This window comes from Bos javanicus, chromosome 6 (genome assembly GCF_032452875.1).
Source record: "Bos javanicus breed banteng chromosome 6, ARS-OSU_banteng_1.0, whole genome shotgun sequence".
NCBI classification, from domain to species: Eukaryota; Metazoa; Chordata; class Mammalia; order Artiodactyla; family Bovidae; genus Bos; species Bos javanicus.
In genome coordinates this window covers 103,636,150-103,649,356 of record NC_083873.1, presented here as the reverse complement: position 1 = coordinate 103,649,356, position 13,207 = coordinate 103,636,150, and the positions used below count along the sequence as shown (strand labels likewise).

The 13,207-nt window shown below is 54.9% G+C and overlaps 1 protein-coding gene and 1 long non-coding RNA gene across 3 annotated transcripts in view; one reads left to right on the top strand and one right to left on the bottom strand.

Moving 5' to 3' along the window:
* The window catches only part of CRMP1 (collapsin response mediator protein 1), a 66,197-nt gene extending 55,620 nt beyond the window's left edge, over positions 1-10,577 (bottom strand). Inside the window, exon 1 of one of the 2 annotated variants that reach the window (XM_061420788.1) lies at positions 10,099-10,577. In XM_061420788.1, coding sequence (XP_061276772.1) covers positions 10,099-10,479 — 381 coding nt within the window. In that variant the 5' untranslated portion in view covers positions 10,480-10,577. Of the gene's footprint in view, positions 1-5,883; positions 6,286-10,098 lie in introns of those variants that run through there. The other variant, XM_061420789.1, reaches the window with a different exon arrangement.
* On the top strand, positions 5,734-9,012 carry LOC133249835 (uncharacterized). The gene is made up of 3 exons (XR_009737115.1): positions 5,734-5,913; positions 8,392-8,609; positions 8,732-9,012. It is a non-coding gene; the product is annotated as an uncharacterized LOC133249835 (long non-coding RNA).
* Positions 10,578-13,207: the final 2,630 nt, after the last annotated feature.

Genomic DNA, 13,207 nt, shown 5'->3' with positions numbered 1-13,207 from the left:
TAACCAAAGTTTTATTTTGATTCCATTTTGTTCTCCATGCTCAGAAATAAAGAACAGCAAAAAGAAAAAAGGAGTGGGGGAAGAGGGGAAAAGGGAAAGAAAAATCCAAATATTGTACTTAGAAATTGCACTAAAGAACTGGGGATATTTTGAAAAACAGAAGGTCCTAGGTAACTGAGAAATATTTTCCAGATCCTCCAGGAATATCAGTGTGAAAGAGGAAGGCATCTGTGAAAACTTCTGAGGGCAAAAGGTAGACTCTCTACATATGAGACTTTCCAACAACAGAGCTGTCCAGGAGTAAGCAGGCTGCTGTGCAAAGTGGTGACCTCCCTGCTACTGGAGGTAAGCAAGGAGAGGGTACTTAAAACTCCTACACTAGAGGGGAGGCTGGGGGTGGGGGAGAAGCAATGGACACTCTTTTCTGCTGCCTCAAATGTATAAACACAGAGAAATTCACAAAATTTAAAAGCTTCTTCTCAACTTTGACGCTGTACAAATCAAGTATTTGCCTAGGACTGAATCCCTAAGGTTCTATGAATACAGTCTGATATTAATATAAAGTACATGCGTGCATGCTAAGCTGCGTCAGTCATATCCAAGTCTTTATGACTGCATAGACTGCAGCACACCAGGCCTCCCTTTGCTACATAGAGAAATTAAGTGACTTACCAAAATTACACAGCAAGTAAGCAGAACAGCTAGGATTCAAACGCAGAGAGTTTGACTTCAGAGTCCACATTCTTCCATTCTGGCTTTATCACCATCCTCCCAGCTCAAGAACTTCTAGAGGCTTCCTATTACCCTCAGAATAAAGTCAGAATTTCCTATACTTGGAGCTGAATTATCTACTCCAACTCTGTAAAGAAAAGGGATCCAAGGCCCAGAGAAGAACTGACTTGTCCAAGATCAAACATCCCATTTGCATTTGAGCCAGACTTAGTTAGAACCCATGGGCTATTTCCCTCACTTTGAACGCATTCTGCCTGACTTCTAAAGCCCTGTAGAATTCTCTCGCTCCCCAGCCATTCAAATTTATTTCAAGTTCCTCATCCTCAGATTCAGCTATGTAAAATCCTCACCCTGCTGACCACATTCATTCTCCAGCCCAGGTCTTGTCCATGCTATTCCACCTGCCTTGCATGCTTTTCTTATGTCTCCACCAATCAAAGCCCTCAACACCTAGCTCATGCCATCCCCCAAGCCCCCAGAGACCAACTCCAGTCACTTCTGGAAAAAGCTGAGCCCTCCCTTCTCTGAACACTTCTAACACCTGTGCTCTATTCCACAGATTACCCTCTGGTCCTTTTTCAGTCATCCCAGGCACGTGCAATTTTTCATTTAGCTGGAAAGGTCAAGATCATGAAATATTCAAGGAACAGAAAAGATCTGCAGTCAACAGTGGCTGATATCTGTCATTCTGTATCTTCATCTCCTGTGTTGGGGGGAGGGAACTGTCATCTGTTAGTCACTCACAATGTGCATTCACAAACGTTATATTATGTGTTTTCATGTACTCAGTCTTGGCCAAGTCCGTCATAAAACACAGGCGCTCAGGTCTAAGTGTGTACGGTTATGTTACAGAAGATGTCACAATGCAGTATCACTTGCATGCTCTCTGATACACTTTTTAAGAATCTAATTTAAAATAATTTTACCCCAAAGAATATGGCCAACTACTCCTTGTCTGATCATGAACTTGACCAAGCTGAGACTGTCTGCTTCTCTGCCCCAGATGACAGAAGCCCCGATTCAGAACCAGATGTCCGCTAGTACTCTTGTGGGCCAGATCACTGGCAGGTTTGGTCTCTGCTCTTCCTTGAGTCTCAGTCCTGCTATTCTACTTCCTCCGATTTCACTAGATGCATGACAAATCCCTGTAGGCATCTCAAATTCTTTGCATAAAAAGGCACCAAGATAAGCCACATAGTTAAAGGTAGGCTGAACACCATCTTTGGGAAGAAACAAGCTTTTGGCACATCTGTCTATTAGGTAATTGAGTCTGAGGTACTTTTAATTTAATGATCACTTTCTCCCCTGCTCATCTCATCTTGAATGTTTGACTTAACACACACACACACAAAGATTTCAATCAGACGGTGACTATTTTAGCAAGCAGACCAGACTATCTACTCTTCCCTGTTTGAATGGACCTCTTCATTTCTTCACAGGCCACCGAAGAAGCTTTTAAGACTCTGTAATCTCAGTTTACTCTTTGAGAAACAGGTTGCCTTCCTCAAAAAACCCAGTTAGAGATCACACAAATCCTTTTTTTTTTTTTAATCCTTTTGAATGCCATAATGGTCTGCAAAAATCACAAATGGTCAGTATGCATGAAGTCTTATTCGTAATGATAATAATTCTTGAACCATCTCAGTGGACATTCCTGCCTCCCCTTCGGTGGCTCCATGGGGACACAGCGCATCTGCAGGGCCACCAGCCTTTGTTCGTTCAGAGCCACGCCCAGGATGCCCTACTCACTTAACCACCCAAGTGGGCACCAAAAACCCGCTTAAATTAATCCCAGCTGTACCATTAATTTTTAAAAAAGCCACACGTGAAAGGGAGCTTTATTAATATTTTAAACAATCCTTGGGGGCTGAAGCCAAGTGTTTCGATTTTTTTTTTTTTCCCCTCTTCTCTATCAGGCTACTCTAGTATCTCAGAAAAAAGCGGAGGTGAAGAATAGAGGAAAAGAGAGTAGAAGAGGGCTTCTGTGATGCAGCTGCCTTTGTCCCCACTGTGCCCTGTCTGGGGTGTCCCTTCTCTTCCTCTGCTCACATCCTCTCTCCTGTCTCTGATTTCACTGCCAAATCTGCGACCTTATCCCCTTCGCTCAGATGAACGAGCTGAGGCTCAAGGGGGCACAGAGACCCAACATCAAGGGGACTTAAGGATGTATCTTGGTCCTTTTGACAGCCCCCCCGCCTTGGTCTCTCCACAGGCCACACACACACCATGGCTCCCAAAAACATCTTACCTGTCTCCAAGGTTTGCTCTAATTGCACAGAGAAGCCACACTTGGATGCAGAGGTCGGGCTCCGCAGTGCTGACTTCGCTTCAGTTTCTCCAAGGGGTCACACTCTTTGGCCTCAGGGCCTCCCCTAACTCTCAGAGAATCCCCTCCCTCCTCCCTAACTCCCTCCCCTTCCCAGAACTGGGTATTGCTGTGGTGGTCCCCTCAAGCCTCCTGTATTTCCCTTATAACAACCCCCCACACACACACACACATACACACTGTTACCATTTCAGGCTGAAATGTCAGTCTTTACTAAATTCTGGGAAGATGAAGGACACGCCCATCTTATGTCCACTTTCCTTAGCACACAGAAGGTGCATGGAACAGACCAGATCCTATTATTATTAACCTAGGAACTGAGTACTATTGAACAGGTTAAGGGAGCAGTAAGTGAAAAGCCACAGTGCCCGTCCACTCACTGAATGGCATTCCAGTTCTTGTCACTTCTTATGCATTATCAGCCAAAGGTTCTCAAGAAGCTGTGGGCCCTACAAAGGAGCTCCATCCTTTGTGGCTTCTCCTCTTAAACCACATACCTTTCTAGCTGGAGTGGACTACATGCTTAGTGGCTCAGTCATGTCTGACTCCTTATGACCCAGTGGACTGCAGCCTGCCAGGCTCCTCTGTCCACGGAACTTTCCAGGCAAGAATACTGGAGGGGGTTGCCATGTCCTACTCCAGGAGTGGACTATGTGGACTACATCAAACACAAATGCCTTGTCAAGGGCCACTTTTCCAGGAACTAAGGATCATTTTCAGCATCTCTCCTTCCCATGCTACTGGAGCTGCCAGAGCCACTCTATCTGACTCTCTTTGACACACAGGTTGACTGCCTGCTTCGCACAAAGGACTAAAGAAGCAGGATCAACCAGAAGTTCTGAAGCCCTTGCCATGTGCCCACCAAACACTAAGCCCTTTGCCAGGGTCCTCTTGAATGAATGCTCCAGGGTCCTGTGAAATGGCCAGGGCTTGGCGCACTTTGGATAGCAGAGCCCCAAGGCTCAGAAAGGAGGCAGAGCAGGGCTGAACACCCAGATCCATCTGGTATAAAAGCCGGGCCAGTTCAGCTCCACTCCAGAGGGCCACAGCCAGCAGGCAGGGAGACTACTGCGGTTGTGTAGACAGAGCCACACAACTCCAGAGGCACTGCTCCCATTGACCCACCTCAAAGACCATCTTGCTAAACTTCCTTCGTGGAAACTGGGGTCCAGTACAGGTTACAGATCTGCTGTGGTCCACAGCCACAGCGGTACCCAGGCCTCCGAACTCATCAACCACTGCATCACCTCCATCTCCTGCCTCAGATCCCTCGAGGGCAGTGTCAGAGTCCAGAAGCTGGGACTGGCTCCTACAAATATTCCACACGTTCCTCCCACACTGCCTGGCCCCAAAGCAACCACATCTCCCCTGTGGATTCTTAGCCAGCTACAGCGTTAAGGGATTGGTCACGTATGCCTCTGTGTCTCAGAGGGCAGGGATTAGGGATGGCTAAGAGGTGGCCCCCATCTTCAAGGGTCTCATCTCTGGATGTGACTCAGCAAAGGTCTACTGACAAGATCTGAAGCTGGGCCAAGGAGGAGTTTTCTAAGGGAAGACTCAGTCCAGAGTTGGGCAGGAGGCAGGGCTCTTCTGGAGAAGCAAGGGGGCCAGCCCCCTCCCAATCTTCCTCTCATTTGTGCCCCAGTGCTCCAGCCTCTGAGAGCTTTAGGTGGACAATGCCCCCTTCAGAAGGCTTATTGAGAAGATTCAATAAAACAAGATCCACAATACACTGGGCAGATAAGTGGGTAACATCAGTTCCTTTCCCCTTACCCAATGTGGCCCTCTCCAAGGTGCTTTGGGGCCATCCCTGAGCTTTTACCCCTTCTGGATAAAGGAGGATGCTAGGTTTCCTGTCTCAAACCTCAAGCATCTTCTCGAGGATTTCATGGAGATGGAATTTCAGCAGGCCATCTATCTGGCTGCTTAGATACCAGCCACCCAAGGCCCACGGTTTTCTCCAGCACCCGAGGTCCACATCCCTCAGGAACGGTGTGGTTCAGCTCTAAGGCCCGGCAGGCAAGGAGGATGGAGGCCAGGTCTCCCGGCCCCGCTGTGCCCTCAGCTCCCCACCCTGAGACAAAGCCGAAGGACCTGGGATCCTTTGTTTCCGGCCACACCCTGGGACCCAGAGGACGGCTCAGCCCCCACCGCCATTCCTAACCCCCGCACCCCAGTGTTAACCCTTTCAGGGCCACAGCCCCTAACCCCCCAGAGTCTCTCCATTAGGTTATTTTTAGCTGCCGTGAGGACTGGGAGGGGCTCCTCCATCATGGCGCTTGTCTCCAGGTCCAGACTTCCACTCCACCGGTCTGGGCGGGAAGTGGGGGCCAACAGTCGACCCTTTCCCCTCCTTAGCAGGCAAGCAACGCTGCCGCGAGGGGCCAGAGCTGGACGGTGCAAAGACCCCCCCCCCTCTATCCCCGCGCTGGAGTTTCAGCTCCAGGACAAGGAAGGAGGGGGTTCGGACCCCCGCGCCCCTCCCTCTTTTGTTCAGCTCCGCATCCTCTCAGTCCGCGCCATCCTCTGGCACATCCCGTGGCGAAGGGGGCGGGGGGCGGTGGCCGCGGGGGAGGCGGCTGCAAGCCCGCGGGGAGAGGGACCCGAGGCTCCAGCCCCGCCCCGCCATGAGGGGCTCCCCCTCCCCCCATTGTCCCCAGAGGCTTGGGGGGAGGGGGCTCCAGAGCCGAGCCCGGCCCCGCCCCACCCGCGGCGCCGCAGGAAGCCTGGCCGGCCGCCCCTGCGGACCCCGGCCGATCCTCGGCGGCGCCCACTCACCACTGCACCGAGACCGGGCGGGCTCGGGGGGCGGGGGCCCGGCTTACCGTGATGTGCGGGATGCTCTTCTTGCCCTGGTAAGACATGGCCCCCCTCCCCACCTCTGGCGCCCTCGGCCCGGCCGGGGGACTTTGTGGGGCTGGCTTTCGCTCGGTGCGGCTGTCTCTCGGTCCCGCTTCCCGCGGGCGCGGCGACAAAGGCCCCGGCCCAGAGACGAGAGGCACGGAGCTCGGCTGCCCGCGGCTGCTCGGCCCGCTCGCCCGCCGCCGCAGCTCCGGCTGCCAGCACCGCCCGGCTCCGCGAGGAGGGCGGGACGAGGGCGGGAGGAGGGGGCTGCAGACAGACAGCTCCTCCCGGCGGCGCGGAGCCGAGCCCGATTCGCCCCTCTCGCCTCGAACCAGGAAGCGCTTCCCTTCCGATCACCCCTTTCCCCGCACTCCGCCCCCCGCCCCCCAACCAACCAGCCCCGCCGACCCCCGCCCCGCGCACACGCCCTCGGCTGGGCCCCGGCCTCGCTCTCGCGATTGGGTAGGTCTGGTTTTTTCAGGGCTCTTTTGAAAGCCAGAGATGGACTTCGGATGCGCAGGCGGAGACCATGGGCAGCGCCACAGGTGTGCGGTCCCTCATGGGGGCCTGGGCGGGGGGCTCCCGGAACATCTGTGTGGGGGACGGAATGTGGGCCGGATGCCCAGAACCCCCCACCCCTCCCTCGGCTGCTGGAGTGTTTTGAGGATATGGTCCAGCAACCTCCCGCCTTTGACCTCTCATTCCACAGCCTCCGTTTGTCTGCTGCGCCACTCGCTGCACAGCTCAAGCATATATCCAGCCCCAAGTCCAAGCCTTTATTCAAACTGTGCCCTCTCTCGGAATATCTTACCTCCTCTACCAGACTCATCTCTAATGGCTTTTCCATGAATCTTTTCTCTGCCACCCCTCCCACCCCAATTACTGAACCCGTCTGTCCGGGGACTCAGTAGGAACCTCCCTGCAGAAGCAGGAACCCCCAAAGACAAGGCCCTAATTAGTGGCTGACCTGCTCTACCGTTTGCAGCCCACCCCCCTCACATCACACAGCCCCCTGCCATTGGGGCCACCGGGTCATCCCCAGAGCCAGTCTACCAGACAGTGATTGCTGATTTCAGAGCCAGACCATTGTCACTAAGATCCCCGCAGCCCTCCGGGGCAGGCTAGGGGTCAGGCGGGGGAGAAGGAAGTCCTGGTTTCCAGTGGAGAGTGAACACCAACCCCAGCACCCATAGGTCCAGATGGTGTTTTGGGGAAGAGGTGAGGAGCAGGCTTGGACACGGCTTGATAAACTTGACAAAAGAAAGAAAAAGGAGAGCCCTAGCAAGCCCCCATAACACCAGACAGGTGCCCCAAATCTCCAGGCAGGTTAAAATGCCAACCTTGTCACTTCGGCCTACAAAACTCAAATCTCGGGCACAGGCTCTGCTAAAAGACCCCATCTTGTATACGTCAAGCTGCCACCCAGAGGAAGGGTGCACTAGGCCTGCTAAAGCCCCCCACCCCCCAACCCCCGACCTCTCAGGTTAGGGCCTGAAGCCCTTACCTCCATCACCACTTGGGAGCCAGTCCTCCAGTCCAGGACGGAGACCAGAGTTACCTGAGCCTTAAAATGAAGATGGGATGTTTACAAAAGAGAAACAGTTTAGTATTCCAGGAACACTAGGCCATAAGCTTCCCATTTCACAGGTGGGAAATTGAGGCTGACACACAGGTAAAATATCTCTTGGATATAAAGCATGTTAGCTGCAGCAGAGCAGTATCTGGAAGCCAGGTTCTGGCATACCTAGTCTAGAGGTCAGTTCTCCTACATTCATTCATTCATATTCGGCTCTGAGCTGGGTCCTAAATTCTTGGTGCTAACCGGAAATTGGGGTCTCCCTTCCCCCCACTCTATATTCCCTTCCTCGGCGTTGCTAAGTGCTAGATTCCACAAACCAGGGAATCCCCGGGGCTCAGTCTGGGCAGGGTAGCTCCAGGGGTGGGGTCGAGAACTCGGGGGAGGGGCGCAGGTTCGCTATTGGCCAAACAGACCACAGCTCCGAGTGGACTTCCCGGGTACAAAGCGCCGCATTCGCTCAGCCTTGGGCCTTGGCAGACGCTGCGCCTGCGCCACCGAAACCCCTCCTCCCTCCCCAGGAAAGAGGTTTATGGGTTGGGGGAGGGCCCGGGTACCCTCTGCAACGCGCAGGAGCAGCGAGGCCCGCCGGCTACGGGACCCGAACCCCGTAGCCGCTCGGCCCGCGGAGAGTAAAACGCTCCCCCAAGGGAGACCGCGAGCCCCTTGGCTTCACGGTCCCGAACCTCGAGTGCTTCTGGGGTCCTTGGCGTGCCCGAGGCGCTGCCTTTTGTCCAGAAACCATGGAGAAAGGGGAGCGGGCTAGAGGGGGAGAGGAAGGAGCAGTGGAAGAGGAAGCGACCAGCGTCCCCAAGGGCCGAGGCGCGGCTGCAGAGCCGTCCGGGGCCGAGCCCAGGGCCGATGCTGGCGTTGGTGACATTGACCGCAGCTCCTGATGGACGCTCTTCCACAGCTCCCGGCTGTGCACAAAGCTCTCTCGCCTCCCTGATACTCCACCACGCCATGAGGGAGGCTGGGGGATGCCACCCCCATTTCACAGATGAAGAAGCTGAGGCTCAAGAGGACGCACAGCCCTGACGAAACCACGGTTCTCCCGTATTGGCCCCAGCTTCTAGGTCCGCGGCCCCCGAAGCCTCCCTCTCGGGCTCTTAATCCTGGATCGCAAGTGAGGTCGGACAGCAGGGAAGGAAGTGGGGAGGGAGAGATAGAAAAGGGATACGGACAAGGAGACGGGACCCTCTCGATATGTCCTTTCCTTGCCCCCCTCCCGCCCCCACTCCCGCGCACTGTAGACCTTCCGCGAGGCGCCAGATTCAGGACCACGGAGAGTTCCTGAGCTCCCCGGACAGAAAACCGGGGGTGTGAGGATGGGGGCTGGAAGAGACCCACTATTGAGTCGGAGCAGCCACAGGTCGGCCCAGCCCCCATTCTTCCACGAACCCCCTCACCCAGATTTCCGTCCAGATCAAACTGGCTCCCTCACTGTATGCCTCTCATAACATTTAAGGGGAGAAGGGTTCATAAAAATGATGATAATGATAAAACTCATAATACACGACGAATGTTTATTGAATGCTCGCTACCTGGCGTCATAACTGATTTAATTTTCACAGTGAGTCTGTCGCGCCCACCGTGGCCAGGGGTGGGGCGGGAGTGCCAAACAGGGACCCCAGTACCCATAGTGGCCTGGGACCTGGGCAGTGCTCAGACATGGAGTTCTGGGGTGAGGCGATGGCTCTCCGGCCGTCAGGTGCTCCAGTTTCCGTTCTCCAAGCACCTGACCATATATATCCCACAGCTGGGTCGTCTATCCATCCATCTTCCCTCAGTGGCTCTGGTGACCACCAACTAAAGGGAGATGAGCCTTAGGGTCCAATGCCTGGCGTTCCCTCTCCCTGATGTTTCCCCCGCTTTCACGAGGAGAAAAATCTCCAAGTCTACTGACCCCGGTTCAAATCCCTGCTCTGTCTCCAACTTGCTCTGTGAAGCGAGCACACTGGCGTCGTGCGGGACTCAGAAACATTCTCTGAAGGTGTCGGGTGATTGCGGCTCGCGGTTTCCAGGTCTATCTGCCCGACGATTTCAATCTTTAACCAAATCCTTCCCCCCAGAAAACACAGAGGGAGCACTCAAGAAAGGCTTAAGCTTTAAGCCGTGTAACCAGAGGCATTTCATTAAACCTCTCCCGGCGCTAGTGACATAGGAGGTGCTCTATAATTCCTCATGAGTGAGTGAATAAATGAAGGGATGAATGCGGAACAGAGCTACTCGTCTTGTTAAAGCAGAGAATGGGGACCTTTGGATGAAATTAACCCCAGAGGGCCCTCTGCGCTCTAAGGACCATGTGGCGGCTTTAGCCAACTTACTTCCCTTCTCAGAACCACGGTCTCTCCCTTTCTGCAGAGGAGGAGCAGGGGACTGGATCTCGAAAGACCCTCTGGAGTCTCTTGGACTATGCTGGCCAACCCTGACCGACTGGCCAAACCTCTCCAAACCTGCTGTACGATAGAGTGGGGGAGGGGCCTTGGGCGCTCTCCCAAGCCCGGAGGGCAGCGGCCCCTAGCACTCCGGCCCCCGGGCACGGCCTCCGGGCGGCCCCACGCCCCGCGCCCCTAGGGCCCCGCCCCCTCCGTCCGGCCCACGCGCGCCCCGAGGGTACCTGGCCATTGTCCCGGCCGAGTGGCAGGTCGCGGGGCGCGGGGCAGCGGATGCGCAGCGCGGGCGGTCTGTCGTCGCGCTCGCCCGGCGAGCTGACGGCCGAGCCCGAGGGCTCGCTCACGTCGCTGGCCGTGTCCTCGCTGCCGCCGGGCCCCGGCAGGCCGACCGCATCAAGCCGGCCAGCACTGCGCGGCGTGCGCGCCGAGCCGCGGCGGCCCACGCTGTACGCGTCGAAGTCGATGGTCTTATTCTCGTAGGCGCCCTCCACCGCGGCGAACATGCCGCCGTACTTCTGGCGCGGGGTCTGCGCCGCGCTGCCCGGCCGCGCCAGGTACACGGGCAGGTCATCCTCCGTGTTCCACGCGCGCCGCCGGTCCGCCATACCGGTCCAAGGCCGGCTGCCCGACCGCGCCCCCACCCTCCCGCCCGCCCGCCCGCCCGCGGCCCTGGCCACCGCCGTGCGCCGCGCTCCGCGCTCGGTGCGGGCCCGCGGCTGCCCAGGCGCGACTGCGGCCCGGGCAGGGGCGGGCCGGGGTGCGGGCCGGGGCGGGGCCGGGGCGGGGCTGGGGCGGGGCCTCCGGGCGACTGTCGAAGAGCACCGCGGCCGGCTACAAAGGACCGAGAGGCGGGGACCGCGGCGAGGGCGTGGAGGGACCGTGACGTGCCCTCGCCGCAGCGCCGAGGGCGGGCAGCCCAACCGCAGTGCCCTCGCCGCACCCCCACTCCCCGCCCCCAGGCCGAGCGCAGGGCGCGAGGAGAGCGAGGGGTGCGAACCTCGGGCACGCACACACTGCCAAGCACACGCAGGTTGGTATTAGCACAGTAGACAATTACGCCATACAAACACGTGAGAGATGCACAAGCATGCCGGCGCACACGAGAGTCGGTTACACACACGCTCCCCAGACACACTTAGTCTCTTTCATGCACATCATTGGTAATTTTGCATACACATACAAGCTTGTATATATTCCTAGTCAATCACACACACACATACACACAAGCCAGAAATTCTCAGTCACCCAACCCAGCGCATAGACAGCATCACACCGAGATTGATTGCACAACCAGAGAGATGCTCACACATTGGATACGGCATCCATTCACTCAGTGCTATTATACTGAGTGCCCCTCTGGTGCCTAGCACGTTTTGGGCACTGGCAACAGCACCGTGAACAGAATAGATGGAGTCCTGCCCTCCGGGAGCTCACATTCTCCAGGGGAAGGAGACAAACACACACACACACCATATACCGGGCAGGGCTGCACACCAGGAAGGATGAAACCGCAAGGCAGGAGGGATGTGCTAGGACCGCATTCACGCCAACAGACAAGAGAAATACACTCTTGCATGTGAACCAATGACTCACACATGTACACGAGGCTGACTCCTGCAATAACCCCGCAACAAAGAGATTTTTCATGCCCTTATACCAAAGACTAACTCACAAGGTGACTCCAACACACACACCCCCGACAGGGAGCCCACACACAAATCACCCCAGAAATACGGGTAGTCGGGAGCTTAAATAGCAACATGCTCCAGAAAAAGACACACAAAGAGACAGATCATTTCACACACACTGCACACAGTCCTGTCGTCACCCACACAAATATTCCCCATTCCAGGGTCACCTCCCATGACCCCGGATGCAGCCCACCCTTGCTGAGCTAGGAATTTGCAGCCTGGTAGTCCCAGGCTTCCTCTGACTATGGCCAGGGTGAAGGGCATGGGGTCCGGGGGTCGTTCTGCTGCAGTTTCCCTCTAACCCCCTTCAAAGCCAGGTGCCATGTGCCTTCTCTGGATACCCTGTCTCATTTCTCCCTGATCATTATCAGGCAGAGGGTCTTAAGAGTCTCCAGGGACATGGTGGTCCCAGCTGCTCTTTCTGGATGGGCAGAATTGCCAGCTGCCAACCCCCACTCCTCAAGCAAGTTCAGACATGCCATATCGGGCTGGGTGGGGACCCAGCTGGGGGCGTGAGTGCCTCCTCTTGCACCCCCCACCCCAACCTCTTCCAGGGCTAGGAACTGTCTCTTCAGCACCCAGCCTCATGGTTCTAGGAGTCCCAGACTCCGGGATGCAGTGCAAGTGTATTTTTAACAAAACCTGCTCCCGTTTCTGTGAAATACTGTTTCAGAACATTCCAAGCAAGGAAATTTCATGTTGGAGACCACATGGAGACTTATTCTAAAGCTCCAAAACTATTCATGGTGACTAAACCCTTAGAAAGGTCTTTCCTGGTGGCTCAGACAGTAAAGAATCTGCCTGCAATGAAGGAGACCTGGGTTCTGTCCCTGGGTCAAGTAGATCCCCTAGAGAAGGAAACAGCAACCCACTACAGAATTCTTGCCTGGAGAATTCCATAGACAGAAGAGCCTAGCTGGCTATAGTCCATGGGGGTCTCAAGGAGTCTAGCTTTTTGTGTGATTAACAAACACAAGCAAACCCATTGAAATAGAGAATTCAAGAATCTGAGTTAGATGAAACTTTTGAGGTCAGTCCTCATGCTGGGTGCGTGCATCTGCTCTCACATCTTAAGGAGACAGTCTCTCTGGCTTTGCTTAAATACTGCTGCTGATGGAGACCTCACTACTTTCCAAGTAAACCCTTTTCACTGGGAGAAAGGGCCAGGCGGTTGTCAAGACTAGGAGGGAGTGACATGGAGGGAGGAGAGAAAGAGTCCTCTGTGCAGAAGCTAGAGAACATAAGAATAACTCCCACTCATAGAGTTTGCTACATGCCAAGGACCATTGCAGGCATTTTACATGTCATTGCTCTTGTAAGGCTCACAGAGACCTTTGAGATACATATCATTTTAGCCATCTTTTTCAAATGAGAAAACTGAGTCTCTGGGAGGTAAGTAACTTGTCTAGGGTCACAGCTAGTGAATGATCCCACTTTGGACTGAAACACAGTAGTCTGGTCCCAGAATCTGTATCTCAACCAGTATCCTTTACTGCTCCCCGCAAGAAAGCTGGCTGAAAAGTTCCCATTGGAGTGGGGAGAGAAAAGCAGGAACTTGGCATAGGTAGGAGAGTCTAGATTTTTGAGTTTGAATCCTGTGTTCCATGCAACCTTGGGCAGCTGATCGTTCCACATTCATCCA